The sequence below is a fragment of the Eleutherodactylus coqui genome, chromosome 3 (assembly GCF_035609145.1).
Source record: "Eleutherodactylus coqui strain aEleCoq1 chromosome 3, aEleCoq1.hap1, whole genome shotgun sequence".
Lineage (NCBI taxonomy): Eukaryota > Metazoa > Chordata > Amphibia > Anura > Eleutherodactylidae > Eleutherodactylus > Eleutherodactylus coqui.
In genome coordinates, this window is record NC_089839.1 from 226,917,611 (window position 1) to 226,940,808 (window position 23,198).

Genomic DNA, 23,198 nt, shown 5'->3' on the forward strand with positions numbered 1-23,198 from the left:
AGTTATGCAAATAGCGCTACAAATGTTCGAGTTCAAATTCTCTATGGAGACTAAATAAAAATGTTAAATCAATTTTTTTTAAACAGTAAAAAAAATGTTAAAAATTCAATAGACTTTTCCCATTTTTTGTATAAGAAATCCACACCTTTCGTATCGCTGTGTTCTTAAAAATCAGAACTTTTAAAATATCACAATAATTATCCCACAATATGAACACCATAAAAAGGTAAAGAATGCCAGAAGTACCCCATCTCCCTCAAAAAGTTGAATAAAAAGTGATCAAATTGATGTATGTACACCAAAGTGGCACCAATAAAAGTTACAGCTCACCCCGCAAAAAACGTGCCCAATTGATGAAGAAATAAAAAAGCTCTGGTTCTCAGAATACAGTGATGGAAAGCAGTTTTAGATGGATGAAGAAAAGTTTCTTTTTTTTAAAACTATTAAAACATAAAAATGCTTACTAATGCTATAAATGCAGAAGTAACTCTGTCTGTCTGAAGCGATTTTGATGAAAATTGGCCGGAGATAGCTTGCATCCTGAGGAAGGACATAGACTACGTGTTATCCCGAAAATGTATAGAGTTCTCTAGGGAGCGCGACAAGACAGATTTATTTGGTGATGCGCAGGCGCACCTCTACTCCAGCGCCACGGTGAAGCGAGGGGAAGGGGTGCACATCATTACCTAGGCCTGCACAAACGGGCAGACACGTGAGGGCAGACGTCTCTGCCGCACATATGTGATTTTTAAGCTAGCAGGGATACCCGGTGTTGTCTGGGAGTAAAACTTGAACTAAAGACACATTAATATGGATTGAGATTTTAAAGAAAATCTGTTTTGCCCATAGCAACCAATCACAGCACAGCTTTCATTTTACCTCAGCAGTATAAGTAATAGTAACCAATCACAGCGCAGGTTTTATTTTACCTCAGCTGTGTAAGGAATGGTGTCCTTTTGATAATCGTATTTCCTATCCATTTTATGGCCTTCTTTTAAAATGCAGCACAAACACAAGCCAGATCTAGTGTGTAGTTCTAGCAGAGCTCGAGCTGCGAAAATTACTAGAACCCAAGAATCTGATGACCGCGCTGAGGTAAGAAGGCATCAACAAGGTGAAAGACGATGAATTAAAAAAAGAAATACAAGCAGAATTTCCATTCCAGTGGCAGGAAAGAACCCTTCCCTACTTAGGTGTAAATCTTTCCTTTTCCACATCTGACTTGATATCTGCAAACTTCCCCCAGCTTCTGGTAAATATCCAGAGGGATCTGGAATTTTTTTTTTCATACCCGCTATCATGGTTGGGCAGAATCTCTATTTATAAAATGCTTATATTACCAAAAATCCTCCACTACTTCCGTACATTTCCCTTACGGATCCCAAAACATACCTTAATTAGCTTTCAAAGACAACTCTCTAAATATATATGGCAAAACAAGAAACCTAGAATAGCATTATCCTTAAACAGGTATCAGGGGGGTTTGGGCCTTCCCAACTACAAATCTACCCTACTGAGCCATCTGCTACCTTGGGTACGATACAATCCAAAACTTAACTGGCCTTCAATAGAATTAGAATATAACAAACAAAATCCATTAAAAAATGTATTGTTTGCAGCATATTGGAGCCTCCTTTCCACCTCTAGGGAAATATATAGATGCGCTTTCCCCACCGATGGAGGCCTCGATAGGAGCTTGGATGAACCTAATAAAAAAAAAAGCTGATAAAAATACAACTAAACTCTTGTCAAATAGACCTCTGGAATCATTGGAGTATTTTATACCTAACATGCAACTAAAAACGTGGCGGAAAAAAGCCATAACATACATATCTGACCTCTAGACAAAAAGTGGCCTTCTTACTTTTGGAGCTTTAATATCTAAACATAATCTGCCAGAAACCGAGGCATTTAAATATATTCAAGTGACATCCTTCTTACAGGTTCACAATCTTCGAGACATTGAGGTCCCACATATAATTCTCTCCTTTTTAAACTCCTCAAATAAAAAAATTCCTACTAGGCTTTTCTATGATGAATTCACAGGGAATTTGAGGTCCTCGGGGAAGTGTCATCTCATTAATCGGGAAAAAGATCTAGGTTTAAAAATACCCACTTCCCATTGGCTCAAAGCTTTTAAGTGGGCAGGCCAATCTTCATAAGGAGTCAGTTTGATTGAAACCCATCTAAAACTCCTGACACGATGGTACTATATCCCTTCGATATTAGCTAAGAGAAATTTAATCCCTAATGACCTTTGTTCGGACATACAGGCTCCCTACTGCATATTTTCTGGTCGTGTCCACTCCTTCTCCCCTTTTGGAAAGACGTATATAATCTTATTAGTAAAGTTACGAGACAAGAACTCCCTTTCTCTCCAAAGACGGCTCTACTGTTAATAGACCCGGGTAAAATATCGCCCACACCAAGAACACTTATTGGTCATATTCTGTTGGGAGCCAAATCCCTAATTGTCAGAAATTGGAAACCTAAAACTATACCTACCACAAAAGACCTGACACAACTTATATCTGAACACAGGATATAGGAAAGAATTTTAGCCCTGTGAAATGATGGTATTTCTCAATATTACAACATGTGGAACTTTTGTTTGAATAGTAGAGATGAGCGAGTATACTCTCTAAGGGCAATTGCTCGAGAGAGCATTGCCCTTAGCGACTACCTGCCCGCTCGAGAGGAAAGCGGGGAGGAACGGAGGGGAGATCTCTCTCTCCCCCCGCTCCCCCCTGCTGACTGCCGCTACTCACGCTCCCTCCGCCGGCACCCGAACCTTTCCTCTCGAGCGGGAAGATACTCACTAAGGGCAATGCTCTCTCGACCAATTGCCCTTAGCGAGTATACTCGCTCATCTCTATTGAATGGCTTTCCTTGTTCAACAAAATAACTTCTGGGAGACCTAGTTAAGGTTGTTACATTTTGTATTCCTGACTTCCCTGAATATCTCCTTCCATCCTTTTCACTTCCCTTACACTCCCACCATTCCAACCCCCTTCACCCTCATCCTATCTAAACCATCCTCCCTCCCCCACCCTTTCCCCTCTTTACCTTCTTTTAGTTTCCCCACAAATGATGAAAATGTCTGACATGTACTGTTGCTCAGAGACTTTATTTCTCTCTCTGTACAGAATGCTTTTCCTAGAAATGTATAATCTTTCAATGCACTAAGTGTACATTTAAGCATGTGTTCAATAAAAAACTATTGTTGAGAGAAAAAAAAAAAAAAAAAAAGCTGAAAGACAGGCTGCTCTTAGAGCAGTAGAGACCCCGGAGCAAAAACATGGTGTGCAGAACAGCGCTGACAGCAGATCACAGCTACATTCCTTTCACTAGTTCAACTTTTTACATTTCAATATACAGCATAACACAGATTAGATAAAAAAAATACAAATTCCACGCGGACGAATGTAAAAACTAAACACCCCAAAAATTGGAGGAATTGCTTTTTTTCATTTAACCCTTTCCAATCCACTGTCTGACGTCTTCCTACACTCTGATTGAAGTTTGTAAAGCTCCAATGTCAGAAGACGTCCGACAGGGTATTCTTACCGTTGATTGCCAGCCACTCTGCTGTCAGAGCCTCTCTGGCGCACACACACTGGCTTTAGCCAGCAGATGGCACCGTTGTCTAACAGCAAAAAGAGAAAGCCTTTCAGGAAACCCTGAATCCAAAATTGGATTGGAAAGGGTTAACTCCATTTAAAAATGTTAAAAAAAAGTTTTTCAGTACATTATACATAAATTATACACTACAAAATACAACTGATATAGCTATGCCAATGGAAAAAAAGTTATGACTCTTGTAAGGCAGTAAAAAAAGGAAAATTAAAAATAATGAAAACTCTCTGTTCTAGAAGGCGTTAAACACAGTTTATAAGTGAGAGGTGAAGTATAGAACTGGAAAGACGACTTCTGGCATCTGTCAGCAAAACTCAGGCATCAACATTCAAATGTGTGCAGGCCACTTAAAAAGAAATACAACTTGAAATGCTTCTGCACATAGAGGAGCGCATCGTGGATGACAAAGATGGCTCCATCTCCGCCCCCCCACAACAGGTCTAGAGAGGGGCGAAAAAATTAACAGAAACAGTCCCATAGTGCGAAGGGAGCCGAATAGAATAATCCCATACAAGGAATATTGATTGATTTTTTTTTTGCGTATTTTTAGTTACTAATTGATGTATTTATTTGTTTCTATTGTCTGTGTTTTACAACTTCGTCACTGTGAGTGATCAGGTGACCAGATCGCATCACTTACTGTGTCTAGTGCAGTCGTATTGTAATTGGCCTGAATCATAGACTAGTAAAGTTGGAAAGGACCTCCAGGGTCATCGCAGGATCACTAAGGCTGCCTGTCCACGGGGGAGTGTTCATTTAGTTATTCGCAGCGATAATCCGGCCGCGGGTAACGCAGTAAACGCTTTCCATAGCAACGCTGTTCTATTTGGTTACCTTTCTGGGAAACAGTGATTTGGATTCCTGGCTGGCTGCTGCATAGATACACCTGATCCAGCCCAGCGAGGGCTTACAAAGAGTTCTGCTGGTACACATAGGTGTCTCTATTTGGATACCCAGACAGATGTCTGTCCAGCCTCTGTTTAAAGACCCTCAATTGAGGTAACCTGTTCCACTCATTGATCACCCTCCCTGTCTAATATCTAAAGGCCCATTTACACTGGACGGGTGTTGGGCAAACAATGCCTGACACTCGTCCCTGTGTCTCTGCACTCCTGTGCTCCTGCACAGGAGCTAGCACAACTGGCTCACACATGGAGTGGCCAGCAGGGGGGCGGGGCAGTGCAGGAGATTTCTCTCCTCTCGCTCCCCTGCCCCTCTCCATTGAGATACCCAGTGGTCTTCACTATGGAACGGCGGCTGTTTAAACTTAACGATGAGCGGTATTAGTGTATCTTGACGCCACCAGAATTACAGGTGGAGCCAAGATACAAGGAGTTTGACAGGGGGTTGACGCCCCCTGTTAGTGATCGGCTGTCCTTTTTTGTTCCCTGTCTTCGCCCTCACAGGTCCTTTAGCCACCGGCGGAGTATATGATACTGGCGCGGCTGTGCCTCTCCCTGGCTGCAGTTTCCCAGCTCCTGCTGTGATTATCCCCACCTGATTCATGCCGCAGCTGCTGTGCCTCTGGTTGGCGGCAGCGTCCCAGCTCCGCGCAGTTGTGATTGCTGCCGGCCCTGCTTAGGCTCTCCTCGCCGCCAGTCTCCCAACTTAGCAGCATGCCGCTGGCATCCTCACCGCGGCGATGTTCACAGTCCTGCTGCTGTGCACGTCAGCTGTCACAGCGAGGGAGGTAGCAGCGCGGCAGCCGACAACAGAGGAGCGGAGTGTCATCGCAGCTAAGCGGGATGGCCTGGTGAGTCCATTCAGCAGAGGAGTGGAGGGATGGGCACTTTTAGGTCGGCCCTCTGGTCACCGCTCCCTCGCACAGCAGCGCTGCAGAGTGCAGACCGACCGGTGTCACCTTCCTCCATGGCTTATCCGCTGCCCAGCACCGCTCATAAGTCGCGGTGGCTTGAGGACCTGTGAGGGCGAGGACGGGGAGAATGCAGGACAGCCAATCAGTAACAGGGGGCGTCAACTCCCTGTCAAACGTCTTGTATCTTGGCTCCACCTATAATTCTGGTGGCGTCAAGATACATTAATACCGCGATGAGCTTCATAGCTCAACTTTTAGCAGCATAAAAGCATTATCTTTTTTCAAAGACATTTAATTTTTTTAAATTAATTTTTTTGCCACCATCTTCTGATTTTTTATTTTTCTGTCAACATAGTTGTGCAAGGGCTCACTTTTTGCGGGACATTTTTATCGCTTTTTCTTGCGTCTTTTCTTGTAGACAGGGTGACCAAAAAAAAACAAACACATTTCTGGTCTTCTTCATTTTTTTTTCTGATGACATTCATCATGTGGGGTAAATAATGCATTACTTTGATAGATCAGACTTTTACGGACGTAGCGATACCAAATATGTATTTTTGTTTTATCACTTAGATTCTTTTATTATAAAATATGGCAAAAGGATTTTATAAAAACTTTTATTACTTTTTTTTAATAATTAGTAAAAAACTTTATTGATCTTATTTTTACTTTTTTTTTTTTTTAGTCCCCAGAGGGGACAACAACTTGCGATGCTTTGATCGCTCCTGCAGTATGATGTAATTCCATAGCATTACATCATACAGTGATTGGGCAGGCAGACACCCCACAGGCCCCCGGTAGAAATGGAACTCGTATGACTCCCTGTGATCCTATCGCAGGGGGCTGTGCTGGACCCCCGATCATTCAGGGCATTTAAATGGTTAACAGCACCGATCAGCCGTGTGGCTAATCGGAACTGTTTCCGTCTGGGGTAGGCAGTAGGAAACAGCGGTGTATGAAGGGGGATCGCCCCGCAATCTCTCTTCATACATTCCCCGACACGGAGGACGTAAATATACGTCCTATTTCGGGATGGGGTTGCATACTATTCTGTTAGTCACCGCCCACTGTTCAAGCTTTTATAGATCTTTTTGAATACTTTCTCTTCTCTAGTGTTAGCCAACCCTCCAAGCTTTGTGTCATTGGCAAATTTGATAATTTCCTCTCCAGATCATTTATAAAAATCTTGACCAACACTGGGCCTAGGACAGAGCCTTGCAGTACACCACTTGATACATTCTTCCACTTGGATGTGCACTCTGAGTAGATCACTCAGCCCGTTGTGAATCCACCTAACAGTTGTCTTGTCAATCCCATGTTTGGCCATTTTATCAATAAGTATGGTATGAGATACTTCGTCAAATGCCTTACTAAAGTCAAGATATACTATATCTACTGCATTTTTCTGATCAACCCAGTCGGTTATTCTGTCATAGAAGGAAATTAGATTTGTCTGGCATGACTTGTTTGTTACAAGTACCCATGCTGGCTCTGGTTAATTACTCCATTCTCATCCAAGTACTTGCATACTTGCTGTTTAATAAGATCTTTCCCAGTATAGAAGTCAGGCTCACAGGTCTGTAGTTTCCTGACGTTTTCTTCAGTCTTCTGAGACTTCTCCTGTTCTCAAGGATTTTTCAAAGATTATGGCGAGTAGTTCAGCAATTACCTCTGCTGCTTCCTTTAGTATCCTAGGATGTAATTAATCTGGACCTGAGTCTTGGATTTATGTAAATTAGCTAAGTGCTCCAATACCATCTCTCTGCTTATAGATACCCTGCCTTTTTTCATTCCCCCAATAGCACAGGGAAGATCAGTTGATGTTATATCTACTTTCTGAGAGAAAACATACAAAATAGGAATTTAAAAGTTCAGCCTTCTCAACATCATTTTTAACCAATTCACCATCTTCATCCTGTAAAGATCCTATAGCATCCTTGACTTTTCTTTAGTTTTTTACATACCACCAAAGAAAGGTGCCATTCTGGTATTGAAACACATTGCTAAATAAATCTCTTCCACTGCATCTCCTGGCCTTGGTCCTCCCTTTGAAGCATGCCGTGGTCCCGTTTTATTCATTACCCTGCTTCCTGCACAGGGACAGGACACATTGTGGAAAGTTGGACATGTTCTAGAGTGAGAAACATGTAATAGAGGGGTACTACATTATGGGAATACATTTTAAACACATAATTTGGACTCAATATGCAACAAAATATTTCATCATTCAGATAAGATCTTTATCAGGCTCTAGCTTCATTTACAGGCCAATCACCCAGCAAAAAGGAACCTATTCTACATGATAAGGAACCATAAACCAATACTGTCCTCAAAGGATCCAGAGCCTGAGAAAATAATCTGATGACATACTGATTTCCCATTCCTCAATCCTGTTCTTAACATTCCACGCTAAAATAAGGAAAGAAATGACTTGTCTACTTAGAGAAGAAACCTTGCTTATATATTATACTTCAGAGCTGAAATTCCTATTCTGCAGATGGAGGCATCATAAGACCCTCAGAGGTTTCCTATAGACTAAATATAACAGAAGCCACTGAAAATCTATTACTGAGGCAAATAGATGAAGCAGCAAATCACAATAAGGTAATTATTATGGGGGACTTTAACCGACTATAGACTGGGAAGCCAAAACCTGCGAATCTCATAAAGGTAACAATTTTTTGTCAATTACTAAAAATAATTATCTCATCCAACTTGTACAGGACCCGACTAGAGAGTCGACCATTTTGGACTTAATACTAACCAACAGACCTAACAGAATAACAGGGTTTCAAGGGATTTAAGTAATGTGATACACAGACCTTGTTCCTTACATTTAAGGACTCAGTAGTGACGGGGTGTGTTCCACCGGATTGGGGCATAGACAATGTGTTGGCGATATTGAAAATGGGGTCAAAAAAGTGAACCTGGAAATTACAGGCCGGTAAGTTTTACTTCTATTGTGGGTAAAATGTTTGAGGGGTTTCTAAGACATGCTACCCTGGAGAACCTCAAAGAAAATAGCTGCATAACTCTATGAGGGGTCGCTCCTGTCAAAACAATCTGATCAGTTTCTGCGAGGACGTAAGTTCTAGACTGGGCAGGGTAGAGTCATTGGATCTTGTGTATCTGAACTTTTTCCAAGGCGTTGGATACTGTGCCGCATAAAAAATTATATACAAAAATGAGAATGCTTGGTCTGTGTGTAGGTGGGTAAGTAACTGGCTCAGTGATAGAAAGCAGAGGATGGTTATAAATGGTACATACCAGTACTTTAATTGGGTCACCGTTACTAGTGGGGTTGGGCCTTACTCTTTTTAATATATTTCTTAATGACCTGGTAGAAGGATTGTGCAGTAAAATATCAATATTTGCAGTTGATACAACACTATGTAAAGATATTAACACAAGAGAGGATGCAAGAGGATCTGGATAAGTTGGAGGTTTGGGCAGAAAAATGGTAAGTAAGGTTTAACACTGACAAATGTAAGGTTATGCCCATGGGCAGAGGAAAAACATGTCCCCATTACACACTAAATGGGAAACCACTGGGTGGAAAAGAACTTGGGGATTTTAGTTAACTGTAAGCTTAATTGGAGCAACCAGTGTCAGTCAGCTGCTAGCAAGGCAAATAGGATCATGGGGTGCATCAAAAGAGGTCTAGGGGCACATGACAAGAACCTCCTCTTTACAAGTCACTGGTCAGACCACACATGGAATATTGTGTACAGTTTTTTGGCACCGGTACTCAAGGAGGACATATCAGAGCTTGAGCGGGTACAAAGATGGGCCAATATAGTAATAAATGGAATGGGTGGACTACAATACCCAGAGAGGTTATAAAAATTGGGATTATTTAGTTTAGAAAAAAACACTGCTATATTATCCTGTATCGATCCTGAGTTAGGCCAGCTGCACACGGGTGAGCCGGATTCCGCGTACCTTCTCTTTTCTGTATTGTGGATGACCCCGGACGCTTGCTGTCGATCGTGCGCAGTACAGGTCTTTTTTTAAATATTTGTTTTTCCCGGCAGGCGCTAGCCAATGACGCAGATACCCGCAATGTCAATTGAGGATGGGCTGCAGTTCAGACGGCTTCCACTGACTTCAATGGAAGTTATCTATTCGGATTCCATTCAAAAATAGAACATGCTGCAATTTTAAATCCACTTGTGGAAATCGCAATTGCTATCCGCTCATCTGTGCGGATATACGAATGTTCTATTTTTTTAATAGGTGCGGAATACCGTGGACCGTTTGCGCGGGTGACGATCGCATATTCTGCAATTGAAAGCCAGTCGTGTGCAGCCAGCCTTAAATTCTGTATTATACTCCAGAGCTGCACTCACTATTCTTCTGATGGAGTCACAGAGTACATATATTACTTATACTGTACTGATCCCGAGGTCCATCTTGTAATATACTCCAGAGCTGCACTCACTATTCTGCTGGTGGAGTCACTGTGTACTTACATTACTTATCCTGTACTGATCCTGAGTAACATCATATATTAAGGCTCCTTCGCATGACCCTATTGTTACAGCGTATTCCACATGTGGGTTTTTCTGGCACGCAGAATACACTGTGCCAATCTGCCATAGGCCCACACACTGCCGATTACACACATTGTGCGAAATATGCGCACAATAAAGATCGCAGCATGTTCTATTTTGGAGCATATTGTGTGCGCATGCACACTAAGATAGCCCACGGCAATCAGCGTTCCGCAACAAATACGCAATGTCATTGCATACTTGCTGCATGCCATGAGACTGTCACATGAGGGTGGCACCCAGCGAATTACGTTTGTGTGCAGCCGGCCTTAAGGCCCATTCAGACACAACGATTTTGAGCGATAATCATTGCGTCATTTCTAGCAAGCTAGAAATCACCGATGACTCTTATCAGCGCCGCACGCTGATTTTCTCAGCAGGTGGCGCTGAAAGTATTCTTTCAGCTGGTATCCCGCTTGCAGTTCTCAGCGGGACACCAGTTGAAGGCTCCGAGAACAATGCATCTGTTTGCATATACAGAATAGCTACTTTATTCTCTAAGCTATCACAGTGGTATCCCCCTCCACCTGTATAACTTTTAAGTAGCTAATTAGCTACTTAAGAGTTATGCAAAGATGATTGCTCAAAACTGTCACTCAAACTGTCGTTTGAGCGAATTTTGAGCGATCATCATTCCGTGTAAATGGGCCTTTATACTCCAGAGCTGCACTCACTATCATGCAGCTTCAGAGCCAAAATCTCCCAGCATGTATAGTATTTATATGTAGATTGATTTTGCTTTTGTCTTCACACATTTATCACTTAGGGCCCTTTTACACAGAATTATTTTTGTTCAGTTTTTCGCTGGATCGTGGAAATCTGAATGAAAGCGTTCAGTGTAAACGCTGCCAGCGACCGAACGAGGAACAATAATTATTTCCCTGAATGCTCGTCGTTCAGTTTATGCTGGCATTGAAATCAAACAACGATCAGCCCGTGTAGAAGGACCCTCAGTAATATTGGACTGTACGACCTATGGAAATAAAATTTGTGTAATTTTCCGTTCTTCCCGCCTGAGGTCCGTGACGCCTCACCCTGCAAGTGTCTCTAACAATAGGTGTCTGGGACATAATTTTTGGGCACATGAGTAAGGAGGTTATCTGGGCAGCGAGAGTAGCAGTTCAATGACTCAGCAGAGCTGACTCAGCGCACTACATCCACTACGATGACGTCTGTGTTGTGGAGGTGACCGACCGGCTGCATCTGATTCCTCCATTGTTTTGTCTTTATGGTTACTTATGGTATTATTAAGTAACATGTCCCTTTAAATAATTACTAATAATGAATGAAAGTGCTTGACTGACCCGCGAAGCGATGCCCAAAGTGCAAAGAAAGAGCTGTGAGTCAAGTGGTTTCTAGCCTTTGGCTGGCACTTTGGGTGCCAATTAGTAGGTACAACCAAGCCCTTTATATTAATGATCTTGGCTCTATGAGTGAGGGCTCCTTCACACAGGCGCTGCGATTCTTGATCGGCAGCGTCACAGCTGCCGTACGGCTGAAAAAAAAAAAAAAATTCACATGAACGACAGGCAGCTGTGACCATGTTACGGCTGCATTTCCCGTTTATGCGCCTGTTCAGACAGCCCGGGTGCAGCAAGTATACACTGCACCCGAAATACCATCAGGCAGGGGTAGAGAGTTTAATCCCTCCCCCTCTCTGCCCCTGTATTGGAGAACTTTTAATAATGTTTTTTGGAGGGGAGAAAAAACACCTCAATTCTGCTACTATTCTTTGGCTAACCCCACACGAGTGAGTGCGATGTCGGGCCGTCAATCATTGCCCAATACCCTGCGCGCCAACATGCGATTTCCCCACAGATGTGAGGCATTTTTATCTCAAAACCGCCTTGCATCACTTTGATGGAGGGCCGTGGAGTTTTTCCCATTGTTTTCAATAGGGAAACCTCACATTTCGTGCAACTAGGATGTGGCGCGATGCTGCCACCGGCCCCTATGAAAACAATGGGAGATTCAATGCGTTAGCACGCCCCAAAATAGGATGTGCCGCGATTTGTTTTCCACATCATGATGCGATGTTTAAAAACATTGTTCATGTGTATGACCCCATAAAAAAAAAAAAGAAGAGGTTCATATTCCTGCGAGATTTGTGCGTCTCACAACGCACAAATCTTGCGCGTTTTTCTCGCCCGTGTGAAGCCGGCCTTTGGGTGTTTTTTAAAGCATTAATCATGCATTATAAATGACATGGTATATTTTCTATGCCAGTCGGTACAATTATGACAATAGCAGAATTATATGTTTATCTAAGTCTTTCTAATTCTGCACAATAAAAAAACCTTTTTTGGATAATATATATCTTTCTGCTTTGTTGCATTCAAAGTTCCATAACATTTTTTCTCTCCATGGACGGAGCTCTGTGAGGGCTTGTTTTCTACATGATAAGCTGCAGTTTTTATTGGTACCATTTTGGGGTGCCTTAGGTTTTTTTAACACTTTTATTGTATCATGTTGGGAGGCAAAATAAACAACAACAACAAAAAAGTATTTTTTGTTTTTATACAGTGTTTGCCTTGCAGAATAAAAAGTTTGTTCCATTTATTGTACATCTCATTACTGATGCCATGCTACCAAACCTGCATTTTCTAACTTTTTCATTTTTTTTTTTAACAAAGCGGAGAAAGAAGGTTTTTTTCCAACTTTCTTTACTATTTCCATTTATTTATTTTTTTACATTTTTTATGTCCTTGTAGCGGACGTCAACCTGCGATCCTATGACTACTCTGATAATACATTGCAGTACATCTCATAGAGATCCAAGGCCATGGCAGACCAAGACACCATTGTGTGGCGTTCAGTTGCCATACCAACTCATCAACCCACCATGATTACATGGCGATTACATTGACTGCGCCATGTAAGAGATTGACAGCGGGAGGCTCGCTGTCAGTCACAGCCGACTCCTGCTGCAGATGGCGTGGGCTCAGCTTCTGAGCCATCAGCATCCATAGGACACAAGTTTACGTCCATTCGTAAAAATCCCTTCACAGCTAGAATCTAAGTTTATGTCCTGCAGCAGGAAGGGGTTAAAGTGTTACTGCACTTTTTAAAAAACTTTTGTCATAGGGACACGTCAAAAGCTTTGATTGTTGGAGGTCCAGCTGCTGAGACCCTGATGATTTCTAGAATAAGCCAGTTGAAGCGTTCATCTGAGCTCTGTCACTGGAAACTAAGGAATCCCGTAACTTTTCCATCTCCTTTATTCGCTCTCCGTCACGCTCATCCATGAGCAAGTTGTTGTCTCATTCTGCTTGTTTTCCCGGTATATCCAGCCACGTGTCAGCCTTACTAAGCTGACAAGTCTGTGGCATGAGCACACGCTGTCCGCCCAGTCCTTATCTGATAACAGAGGGTAGAGTGACCCGTTCTCCATGCCAAAAAGAATTAAAGGAGACCTCACACCAAATTCCGGACCTGGAATACCGACCATCATGGGAGAGGAAGCTCCAAATCACGTCATCAAACCTCACTGCTCCTGTGTCCTGTACCCCAACAATGCCTATACCAAGAACCCCATGTTTTATTTGGGAAATAGAGACTTTGTATCTATCCCCTGACTGGCACTTTTCAATATTCATCTTACTATCATGTTAGAAGTGTTTGACCTACAATGAATGGCCCCTTAATTAGAAAAAGCAGAAATATATTAGAGCCCCTGACCCTTCATTAGAGTCCACGGCCCCTTTATTAGAGCCAACTCTCCCCTGTATGGAAATTCTCCCCGTGACCCCGGAGTGCAGCACAAAATCATGTAACAAGTTTTCCGTGGATCAGTTTCACTGTGAATTCACATTAGATAGGAAAATCCAGCAATTTCAATAAGGCCTGGTCATCGGGGCTAGACTAGCCAGGGCCTCACTGCCAACCGCGTGGCTGTGAGAAAGGGGATTCTGAGGATGGAAGCAACAAACATCCACTGAAAGGGGTCAGAGGAGGGTGTCAGGAATCATGCTGACCAACATGCGCTGCTGTCAACATGCAACAGTCAGCTGAATACAACGCTGGTGCTTCAAATAACGTGTCTTAACACACAACCGTTCCTTAGCAAGGATGGGCTATAACTGCAGACAACCAGATCCAGCTCCAGAAAGGCAAGATTCCAGCGGGCAAAAGGGCGCAAAACTTGTATCACTGAGCAGCGGGAAAACATCGCCTGGTCAGATTAATCCAAATTTCTGTTGCAACACGCTACTAGATGGGGGTCTAATAAAGGGGCTGTTTAGTGTATTTGGTGCTGACTGTTTTTCATCACTCCTATCAGGACATACTCCAGGTCCACATGGGCCCTTGGGCAACACAGTGACAGTGCGCCCCCTTAGTAATTTATAAGCACCACTGTGCCCCCTGAGTAATCAATACGGCCCCACTGTGTGCAGTTATTTATAGGTCAAAATCTGTCCCACCCCCAACCAAGTAATTTACAGGCTCCACTGTGCCTCTTGAGTGATTAATAAGGCTCCATTGTGCCCTGAGTCATTTATAGGTCTCAATCTGCTCCCAAAATAATTTTATAGGCCACACTGTGCCCTCTGAGTAATTATTAATGCCTCCTGTAATATGTAGACACTGGGTGGCAGAACAGGAACACTTGCCTCCCTACAGTGCCGCTGTCATAGTCAATTGTATCAGCATCTTTAAGCATCTTAAAGACACAGGGACAATTAATATAAAACAAGGACCCGGTCGATCTTACCCCTGAGTGGGCCCCCCTAGATGCATTGGGCCCCGGTACCTGCCCACGTTTGCCAACGCTAGGCCAGATTCCTGTGGCAGCAGCTGACATAACGTATAGGGATACAACCAGACACACAACATTATCCATACATTCACATTATGTTTAGAGCTCTGTTGAAGGACTCCATTGCCCGGCTCCATCTGAATGGCTGGAAATGTTTCCAGCATTTTGGCCGGGCAGAATATTATAGTCGGCTACGACAGGGATCCCATTCATAGCTTTTCCAAGTAGTAATAAAGAGTGCTAGAATATAGTACAGCCCCAATGTTCTGCTTCTCCTACCTGCACGGCATCCAGCACCATGCCTGCCATCACCATGCCCAGCCCTGCCAGCAGGTACGGAAACAACACTTGCAGGGCAATGGAGATAGAGGACTCATCTCCTGGTTTAGGCATTGGAGCCTTCTTCTCCGGAGGTGGGGGGCGCTTTTCTGTAATGAGTGGCATCTCTTCTTCCACGATATCCTTGTGGAGGCCTCGGTTCTCATGCTGTTTGCCTTTGTTCTTTGCTCTGTGTTTGGAGCGCTCCCCATTTCTAGCACGACCCTCCTTCTTCCTCTGCCGGGTATCTTCACCCTTCATGGTGACCTCTCTGGACACGGGCACCTGTCACTGGGCAGAGATAACAGGTTTATTTACTTTGGTGACTGAAAAACCTGACTTGCAGAAGAAAAAAAAAAAAAAAAAAAAATCAATGAAAACATGTACTGCAGTACCAGCTATGACCACTGGGTGCAGAGCAAAATCAAGGGGTAACTAAGTGTAAAGAGTCTGTGCTTGCACTTACCTGCCAGATAGCCATGGGTAAGACCTCAGGCAATCAGGGGAGGCCACATCAAAATGTGTACTACACTCTTAGGGCTCACACCCACTTGCCTTTTTTTAACGCTGCGATATCGCTGTTTTTTTTCACGCGATTGTCAATGGGACTTTCTAATGTTAAAAACGCAACGCATGTTGGTGCTCTGCTATTTTTGTGCGATTCATTTTTAACATTAGAAAGTCCCATTAACAATCGCGTGAAAAAAACACAAGTGGGTGTGAGCCCTTAGAGCTTTGTCGCAGCTGAATGGGCTTAGCATGGGAGTGTGGCACTAACAAGATGCCCTAGAAAAGGTGAGATCGTGGGTGCATATATACCCTGAAATGTCCACAGACGTCATCAGTGCGTAGAAACTGTAACATGAGTTATATGAACCCCCTCAGGGTGTCAGGAGCCCCCCAGACTCATTGGTAGTTGGGCTTACAGGGGAAGTTTTGACTATTGCAAGTGTGACCGCTACCTCAGAGCTGCCATATTGTGACAGATCCACTTTAGGGGCTCAGTCACACGGGCGCTGATGCACCCCTGTTACTGCACGAAGAAGACGGCCGCACTGCAGGTGCGGACGACTCTCCGCACCGCCGGAAGAAAGAACACATGACCAACAATGGAGCGGCATTTACACAGGCCAGCACAATTGTGGCCCCAGAAATTTGGACTGATATCGCACTTGCAAACATGAGAGATTGCTTGGAAGTGCGATACGTTTCATCAGAAAGACGCACTGTGGTATGTCTGATTTTCATGCACTACTGATTTTGATAGTAAAAATTAAAAATCCTATTGCCCCTGCATGAAAATCCCAAGTTCATGGGAGCGCGGTGCCAGTGTTTAAAATCCCATAGGAAATAATGAGCAATATCTCCCGAAGAAATAGGACCTGCTGCGTCACCTGCAAACACCTCCTGCACGATGACGGACGACGTATACAGCAGACTGTGCGCTCATAGAAATATCCGGCATGCCTACAACCCAAGACAGCCCCCCGTACGACCCTCCGCTGACACTTGCAGCCACCCTGCGCTGGAGCCCCACATGAAGACGTCAGGATCCAGTTCCAAAGTAGCTTCCAAGATGATCTCAGATGATATAAATACGGCTGCACCTGTTGTTAGCCGGCGCCCTCCCTGCAGTGTTCTGCGCAGACCCGCACCCCATGGAAAACACATGAAGTGCCTGCAACACAATGAAACCCCGGCTCCATGACGAGCGCTGCTCTGGATGGACATCATACGGCATACAACTGCTGTTTATATAAAAGATGCTGAAGAGGGCAAAAAGAATTTGGAAGGTGCAATAGATGTGCTGTAAAATACCCCAATCACTTATAGGGGACTTGTCATCACTTCTAAACTTGGTAAACCACCTATAGAACGTTCCCTTAATGCACACTTCTTGTCAGAACCGATCCCTCCGCTGGAAAGCGTAATATATATAATATATACACACACAGTTTTTCGAAAGGCATTTAAAAAACCGCTCTGCCGCTGTGTTCTGTAAGTGTAGATGGTTTAACATGTTTAAAAGTGATACAGGTTCCTTTTAACATCCTCAAGATCTCTGCTTGCTGTTAGTGAAAGGAACATTCTTGCACACAGCCAGAGGCTGAAAACCCCTCCAGGTCTGATACTTCTCACGCTCTATGATTGTATCTAATGTAAACTAGCTAACCTGATAGATGTTACCTGCACTGATACATTGTAGCAAACTACCAGGACAGGAAAGAGATATGTGCTGCGGGCGTGTTCAGCTTACAGATGAAAGGTGTGGCACGCCCGCTGGAATGTTACAGACGCTTAGTGCATACCAGAATTATTTGTTTTCTCACGCAGAGGCACAACACTCTTAAGCCGAATGCACACGGGCGGAAATTCTGTGGCGAATTTCCGCCGCTGCACGGTGCCATTGGTTTATGCAATCCTATGCAGACAGCCGCTTTCACACGGGCGACAAAATCGTGCAATTTTGCTGTGATGCAACAGCGCAAGGAAGCACATGTATATTAAGCACATGCGCTCCAATGGGTTCCTTCACATTAGCGATGTTTTCTCTGATGCTGTCTTGCGAGAAAAATAAATTGCGCCATGCTCCATACTACCATGCTTTGTGATTTTTTTTTTATAGCTCACATTTCCCTATAGAGCGTTTGTTTTTGTTGTCATGAAATCTCGTCTTTTGTGCGACGCGACTTTAACATTAGAAAGTCCTATTCTCTTTCTCCTGAAACAACTGCTGCAAAATCCCGAGCGGCAGCGATATCACTGAGAGAGAACACAGCGGTAACGCACAAAAATCGTGGGATCCCAGCTGCGATATCACCGCAATTTTCCTGCGGTGATATCACTGTTGCCTGCGTGAAAAAGGCCTAAAGGTTACAGTCTCTAGCAGAGGTGCACAGCTTAATAGTTTCTCTTACACTTTCTGGTACAGTCTCTTAAAGGGGTTTTCTGGGACTTTGGTCCCATTCACATCGGCATGGGGACTCCTGGTGATTTCCATTGTACCGTACCCGCTGGATCCGACACGTACTGGAGCCGAACAGCGCCCATTGACTATAAGAGGGTCCGTCAGAGTTCTGGCATTTATCAGGTGAAATTGCGCAATGTGCTGCGCTACTTTGTCCAGGATTTTGTACCAGATGTGCTGGAGGCTCCAAAGGGATCCACTGCTCAGGACCCCCATCCATCAACTGTTTCAAGAGCCAGTGGTGCTCACGTAAGTACGGCACCTTCTTCTTAGGCCTGTGACGTCACGTTCATTGTACATGCATCCAAGTGAATTGGATTGAGCTGCTACACCAGGTACAGCCACTATACAATGTGCAGCGCTGCAGCTGATAAACAGTAAACAGGCCACATTGCTCATTTGAGTGCCACGGCCGCTTCAAACAGCTGATTGGCAGGGTCCCGAGTGGCGAAGCCACACCGATCAGATATAATGGAGTCCAGGGAAATCCCTTTAAAAGGCAGAACAGTCTATTAACCCTTTCCCGCCCCAGGATGTAGGTTTACCACCTGGCTGGGAAGGGTTCCTGCAAATGAATGTAAGCTTATGTCCTATGAATGGCGCGGGCTCAGAAGCTGAGCCTGCACCATCGGCAGCGAGAGCCCGCTGTGATTGACAGCCGGCAACACATTGCTAAAGTGAGTATTGGTGAGAATACAGATCCCTACAGTTAACCCCTTACATGCTGTGATCAATGTTGATCGTTGCATGTAAAGGCTTCACAGAGGGAAGGAGCTCCCTCTGTAATGTCACCAGCCCTCCACCATGTAATCGCGAGGGGTCGATTGGTTGCTGGCAACTGGACACCAGACAATGTGCAGATCTCTCATGGCTTGTGAGCATTATGAATAGCGATAATGCATTGCAGTACAAAAGTACTGCAATGTATTATCAGTGCAATCATAACATTACAGGTTCAAGTCCCCTGCCCTCCCAAAGAATGTAATAAAAGTTATACAATACATTATATGTACCCAAAACATGGTACCAATAAAAACTACAGCTCACTAAGCAAAAAACAAGCCCTCATGTCTCCAAAAAAATTAAAAAAAAACCTTATAGCTTTTAAAAACTGGAGAGACGAATCCCTTAAAAATCGTTGCATCCTTAGGACCAAAATAGGCCGCTTCACTAAAGGGTTAAAGGGCAGAACAGTTCTACAGTCTCTCATTGAGGCCTTGAGACCAGCTTGTGCCCAAGATGTTGCCAGAACGTTCTGTGTCACTGTAAGTGAGGATGATCCCTACGGCAGCATGCTTGGTGTTACTCGCAGGATTGTCTACGATGCCTAGCGAACACGGTAGTAACAACTGTGCTTTATCCTGAGCAGAGCCTTCCTGGGCAGATCACCCGGTCCATCGCAGGGTCCCCGCCACTTGCAGATGCCACCTTAGTGTTATTTTGGAAACACCACTTGGCTATCTATTTGCACCACTTGACTCTTGGCATCTCGCTTCTCTACAGACACGGGTCTCTGGTTCTCGCGGCTTGTAGACACGTTCCCCGTCTTCCCCCACTCGCATCACACGCGCTCTCTGGAGTGACCAGTCCCAAAATAATGCTAAATCTGTTGGAGGCCACAACAATGCTCGGAAGCAAAACGCAACCGCCGGCTCTTCCCCGACTCATCGGCCCCGCGGCTCTCTCAGAGTGACTCCTCTGAAGGCTGCCAGGCCGCGTCTCCCTCTCTCGGCTCCTCACACAGTAGTTGTATTGGAGATTTTCGTCCAAAAATTACACCAAAATAGGACAGGATCGTTCAGACCGGATACAAGGGATCTGTAGAGATGTTCAGCCTCTTACTGCACACAAGAGTGACAGCAAGCAGAGATCTTGAAAATGGTGATAAGCTGAATGGATGTTATTAGGGACGGCGGGTAGCTGGACTCACTGATGGTGGCTCCCACTTCGGAAGACTGACCATTAATGGAGGGGTCAATGGAAGGTTCTAGGCACCAACACATTATGGCGCCCCCGTGCATCTACAGCCCGTGTCCGCATACTCCATGAAATTATCTATAAGTAGTTGGCGACAATTCTGCATAGACCAGTCATAATGCGAGGTGAAACTTGTAGCGTCACTGTGCCACGTGGATGCTTGTGTCTGCTAACACAGGGTCACTGTGCCACGTGGATGCTTGTGTCTGCTAACATAGCGTGACTGTGCCACGTGGATGCTTGTGTCTGCCAACGCAGGGTCACTGTGCCACGTGGATGCTTGTGTCTGCCAGGACTACACTATTGTGCCAGCTTACCGCCCGCCACTATAAGGGGGTGCCCGCACCCTCTCTTACCATATCAGCAGTCCAGAATCTGTGACTGCTGGCCGCACCGTCAGCCCCGTTTGTTCCAGTCTAGTACCCGTCTCGGGGGGGTTGAGCGACGCTTCTTAGCACCAGTCTGTTGGGCACTGCCCGATGACCGGCGCCAAATGACGACACAGACTGCATGGAAGGCGAGGGAGGTGCCCTCCTGCCAGGACTTGGTTTTGGGCATTTCACGAGGCGGGTTAGAATAGTTGCAGTATGTTAGTATGTTGGACTGGTTATGCAAGGGTTAATGCGGTGTACGTTGCAGGGTGGCGGCGTACAACAGAGACGTTATCATTATGGACGCACACGTGGAGCTCTGAGATTACGTACAGATGAAAGATATGATCTGTAGGATGACCCCCGAGGCCGCGATGTCCGTGTGCGCCGCAGACCCCGACATAGAGCATGCAGCACTACCAATGAAGATGGACAGATATAAAGGGGCACTGAAGAGCCGCGCCGGGCGGCGATGAGACGTACTGGTAACGGGCGTTTCCAGTGGAGCTATGAAACGTCCGCAAAATGAGAGCCGTGGAAACGTCCGGGACATTTAATTTAAAAAAATATATCTGGCCTCCGTCTGCGCCATCCGGGACCATTGGCACTGATGTACTGGGGCTCTTGGGGGGCTGGCACCCCCTATAGGGCTTCTAGGGCACCTCATGCCGTGACGTGGGCACAGAGCGGGAGGAGGGCGCCCTCCGTTGGTGAGAAGCTGTAACTGCAGCGCTGGGGAACCGTCAGGAGTGGGAGCCACCCCTGCACACAGGAGCCGGGCACCAGAGAGCGGTGAGGGCACCCCGGTGACACAGGAGACGGCTAACCCGGGCACTGGGCGATGAGGGCACGGTCTCCGGGGCATCTCCGGTGACCGTCACCTATCATCCTCCCTGGACGCCCCTCAGTGTTACCCATCCTCACTGCTTACCTCCTCGGGGGGCCGGGGCCCGGGGGGTGGTCGAGTCTTCGCGCCCACATAACACGGGGAGGATCCCGGGAAGGAGGCGGCCGCCGATCAGTCCGGCAGGATGCAGTGTGTAATAACGGGAGCCGTGGGGCCCTACAGGAGCCGAGCGGCGGACCATAGGGAGAGCGGGGCCCCAGCAGCGGCGGCCGGGCCCTCATATGTGGAGCTGAGGTGATGACCCATTACTAACCCCCTATATACCGACCAGCCACAACATTAAAACCAGCTGGCTCATGTAGTGGGGGCCCGTGAGGAGATCACCGGCCATATATGTATACACACACCATTCCAACTCCCTGCTTATATTGTGTCCATGGTGACCCTATAATATCATCCATATACAATAGTGCTGGTGATAGAGACCCTATATATCATCATCTATAGGAACCATATAATAGTACCGTCGATCGAGTCCACATATCATCACTTATAGGGACCATATAATAATGCTGGCAATAGAGACCATATATATCATCACCTATAGGGACCGTATAATAATGCTGGCAATAGAGACCATATATATCATCACCTATAGGGGCCATATAATAGTGCTGGTGATAGAGACCACATATATCATCACCTATAGGGACCGTATAATAGTGCCAGTGATAGAGTCCATATATATCATCACCTATAGGGACCATATAATAGCAGCAATGGAGACCATATATAATCCATAGGGACCATTCCTAGGAAGCATATGGTAACATCAGCCATAGCAGCAGGTGGGTAACTGCCCCCTCAGTCCCCTTCTCCGGAGTCTGGGATCATTGCTGCTGGCATCGGCACAGAGGGCAGACTCTCCAGCACCATGAACACATCGGCTCCAGTGCAAAAACCATCCTCAAGCGATACAATTGCAGCGAACCCTCAGCCGTGAGCGGTCTTGGATCTGTACAAGGTTTCGAGTGTGAACGAGCACCTTCCCATTCACTGACAGCAAGCAGAGATCTTCAGAAACTGAGGCAGAAAGTTATTAGAAAGTTGCAGACGATTTCCTTCTACTATGAGCCCGGCTCTCCACCCCCTGCACTCCATGTATACCAGTGGGAGACGGGGGCACTGTACCCGCGCAGGGCGGCCCCCGTACACAGTAGCGCTACATGCAGATCCGTTACCTGGGGATAATTACAGCTTCATCCGCTGCGGCTGTAATGAGCTTCGGGAAGGGCGGCTGCGCTGGGGTCTCTGACGGCTCTACAGCTGTTGGCTCGCTTGGGCCACGTTCTCAGCGTCACGGCTAATGTGACCGGCTTATATTTCCGTCGGCTCAGCTTTACTCTCCTTTCACGAGCGAGTGAGACTCGGAGAGGGTGTGAGCGGGGCTGGTGGGATGCAGAAGAACGCACCACAGATAGATCCCCCCAGTCACCCAAACAGAGGCCTCCTCCATCCCTCAGATCAGGAATGGGAGTCACTACGAGCGGCGTGCTATAAAACGTCTTTCAGCACACAGAACATTTAAAGGGGTTCCCAAGACTAGAAAAACATGGCTGCTGTCTATGACAAACAGCGCCACATCCGTCCACAGGTTGAGTGTAGTATTGCAGATTGTATGGGGCTAAGCTGCAATACCCCAAACAACCTGTGGCGACATGGCGCTGTTTTCCAAGTTCTGGACAGCCCTTTTTCAGTGGTTTAGAAAGTTGCTTTTGCAGAAACAGCGCCACCGTTGTCCATTGGCTGTGACTGATACTGCAGGAAGCTGCTCAGGGTGTATGCACACGGGCGATTTGAATTGCAGCATCCGGAGCTGGCGACCACCTCCGGATTCCACTGCAAATACCGCCCATAGCATGCTATGGTAAAGTGATTCTTTATGCACACGAGAGG

General features: G+C 45.5%; 1 protein-coding gene across 2 annotated transcripts in view; it reads right to left on the reverse strand.

Moving 5' to 3' along the window:
• Positions 1 to 22,652, reverse strand: part of SLC41A3 (solute carrier family 41 member 3) — a 44,217-nt gene extending 21,565 nt beyond the window's left edge. Inside the window, exons 1-2 of one of the 2 annotated variants that reach the window (XM_066597026.1) lie at positions 22,484 to 22,652; positions 15,041 to 15,370 (exon numbers count right to left, since the gene is read on the reverse strand). In XM_066597026.1, coding sequence (XP_066453123.1) covers positions 15,041 to 15,340 — 300 coding nt within the window. In that variant the 5' untranslated portion in view covers positions 15,341 to 15,370; positions 22,484 to 22,652. Of the gene's footprint in view, positions 1 to 15,040; positions 15,371 to 21,326; positions 21,434 to 22,483 lie in introns of those variants that run through there. The other variant, XM_066597028.1, reaches the window with a different exon arrangement.
• Between the last annotated feature and the right edge of the window lie 546 nt (positions 22,653 to 23,198).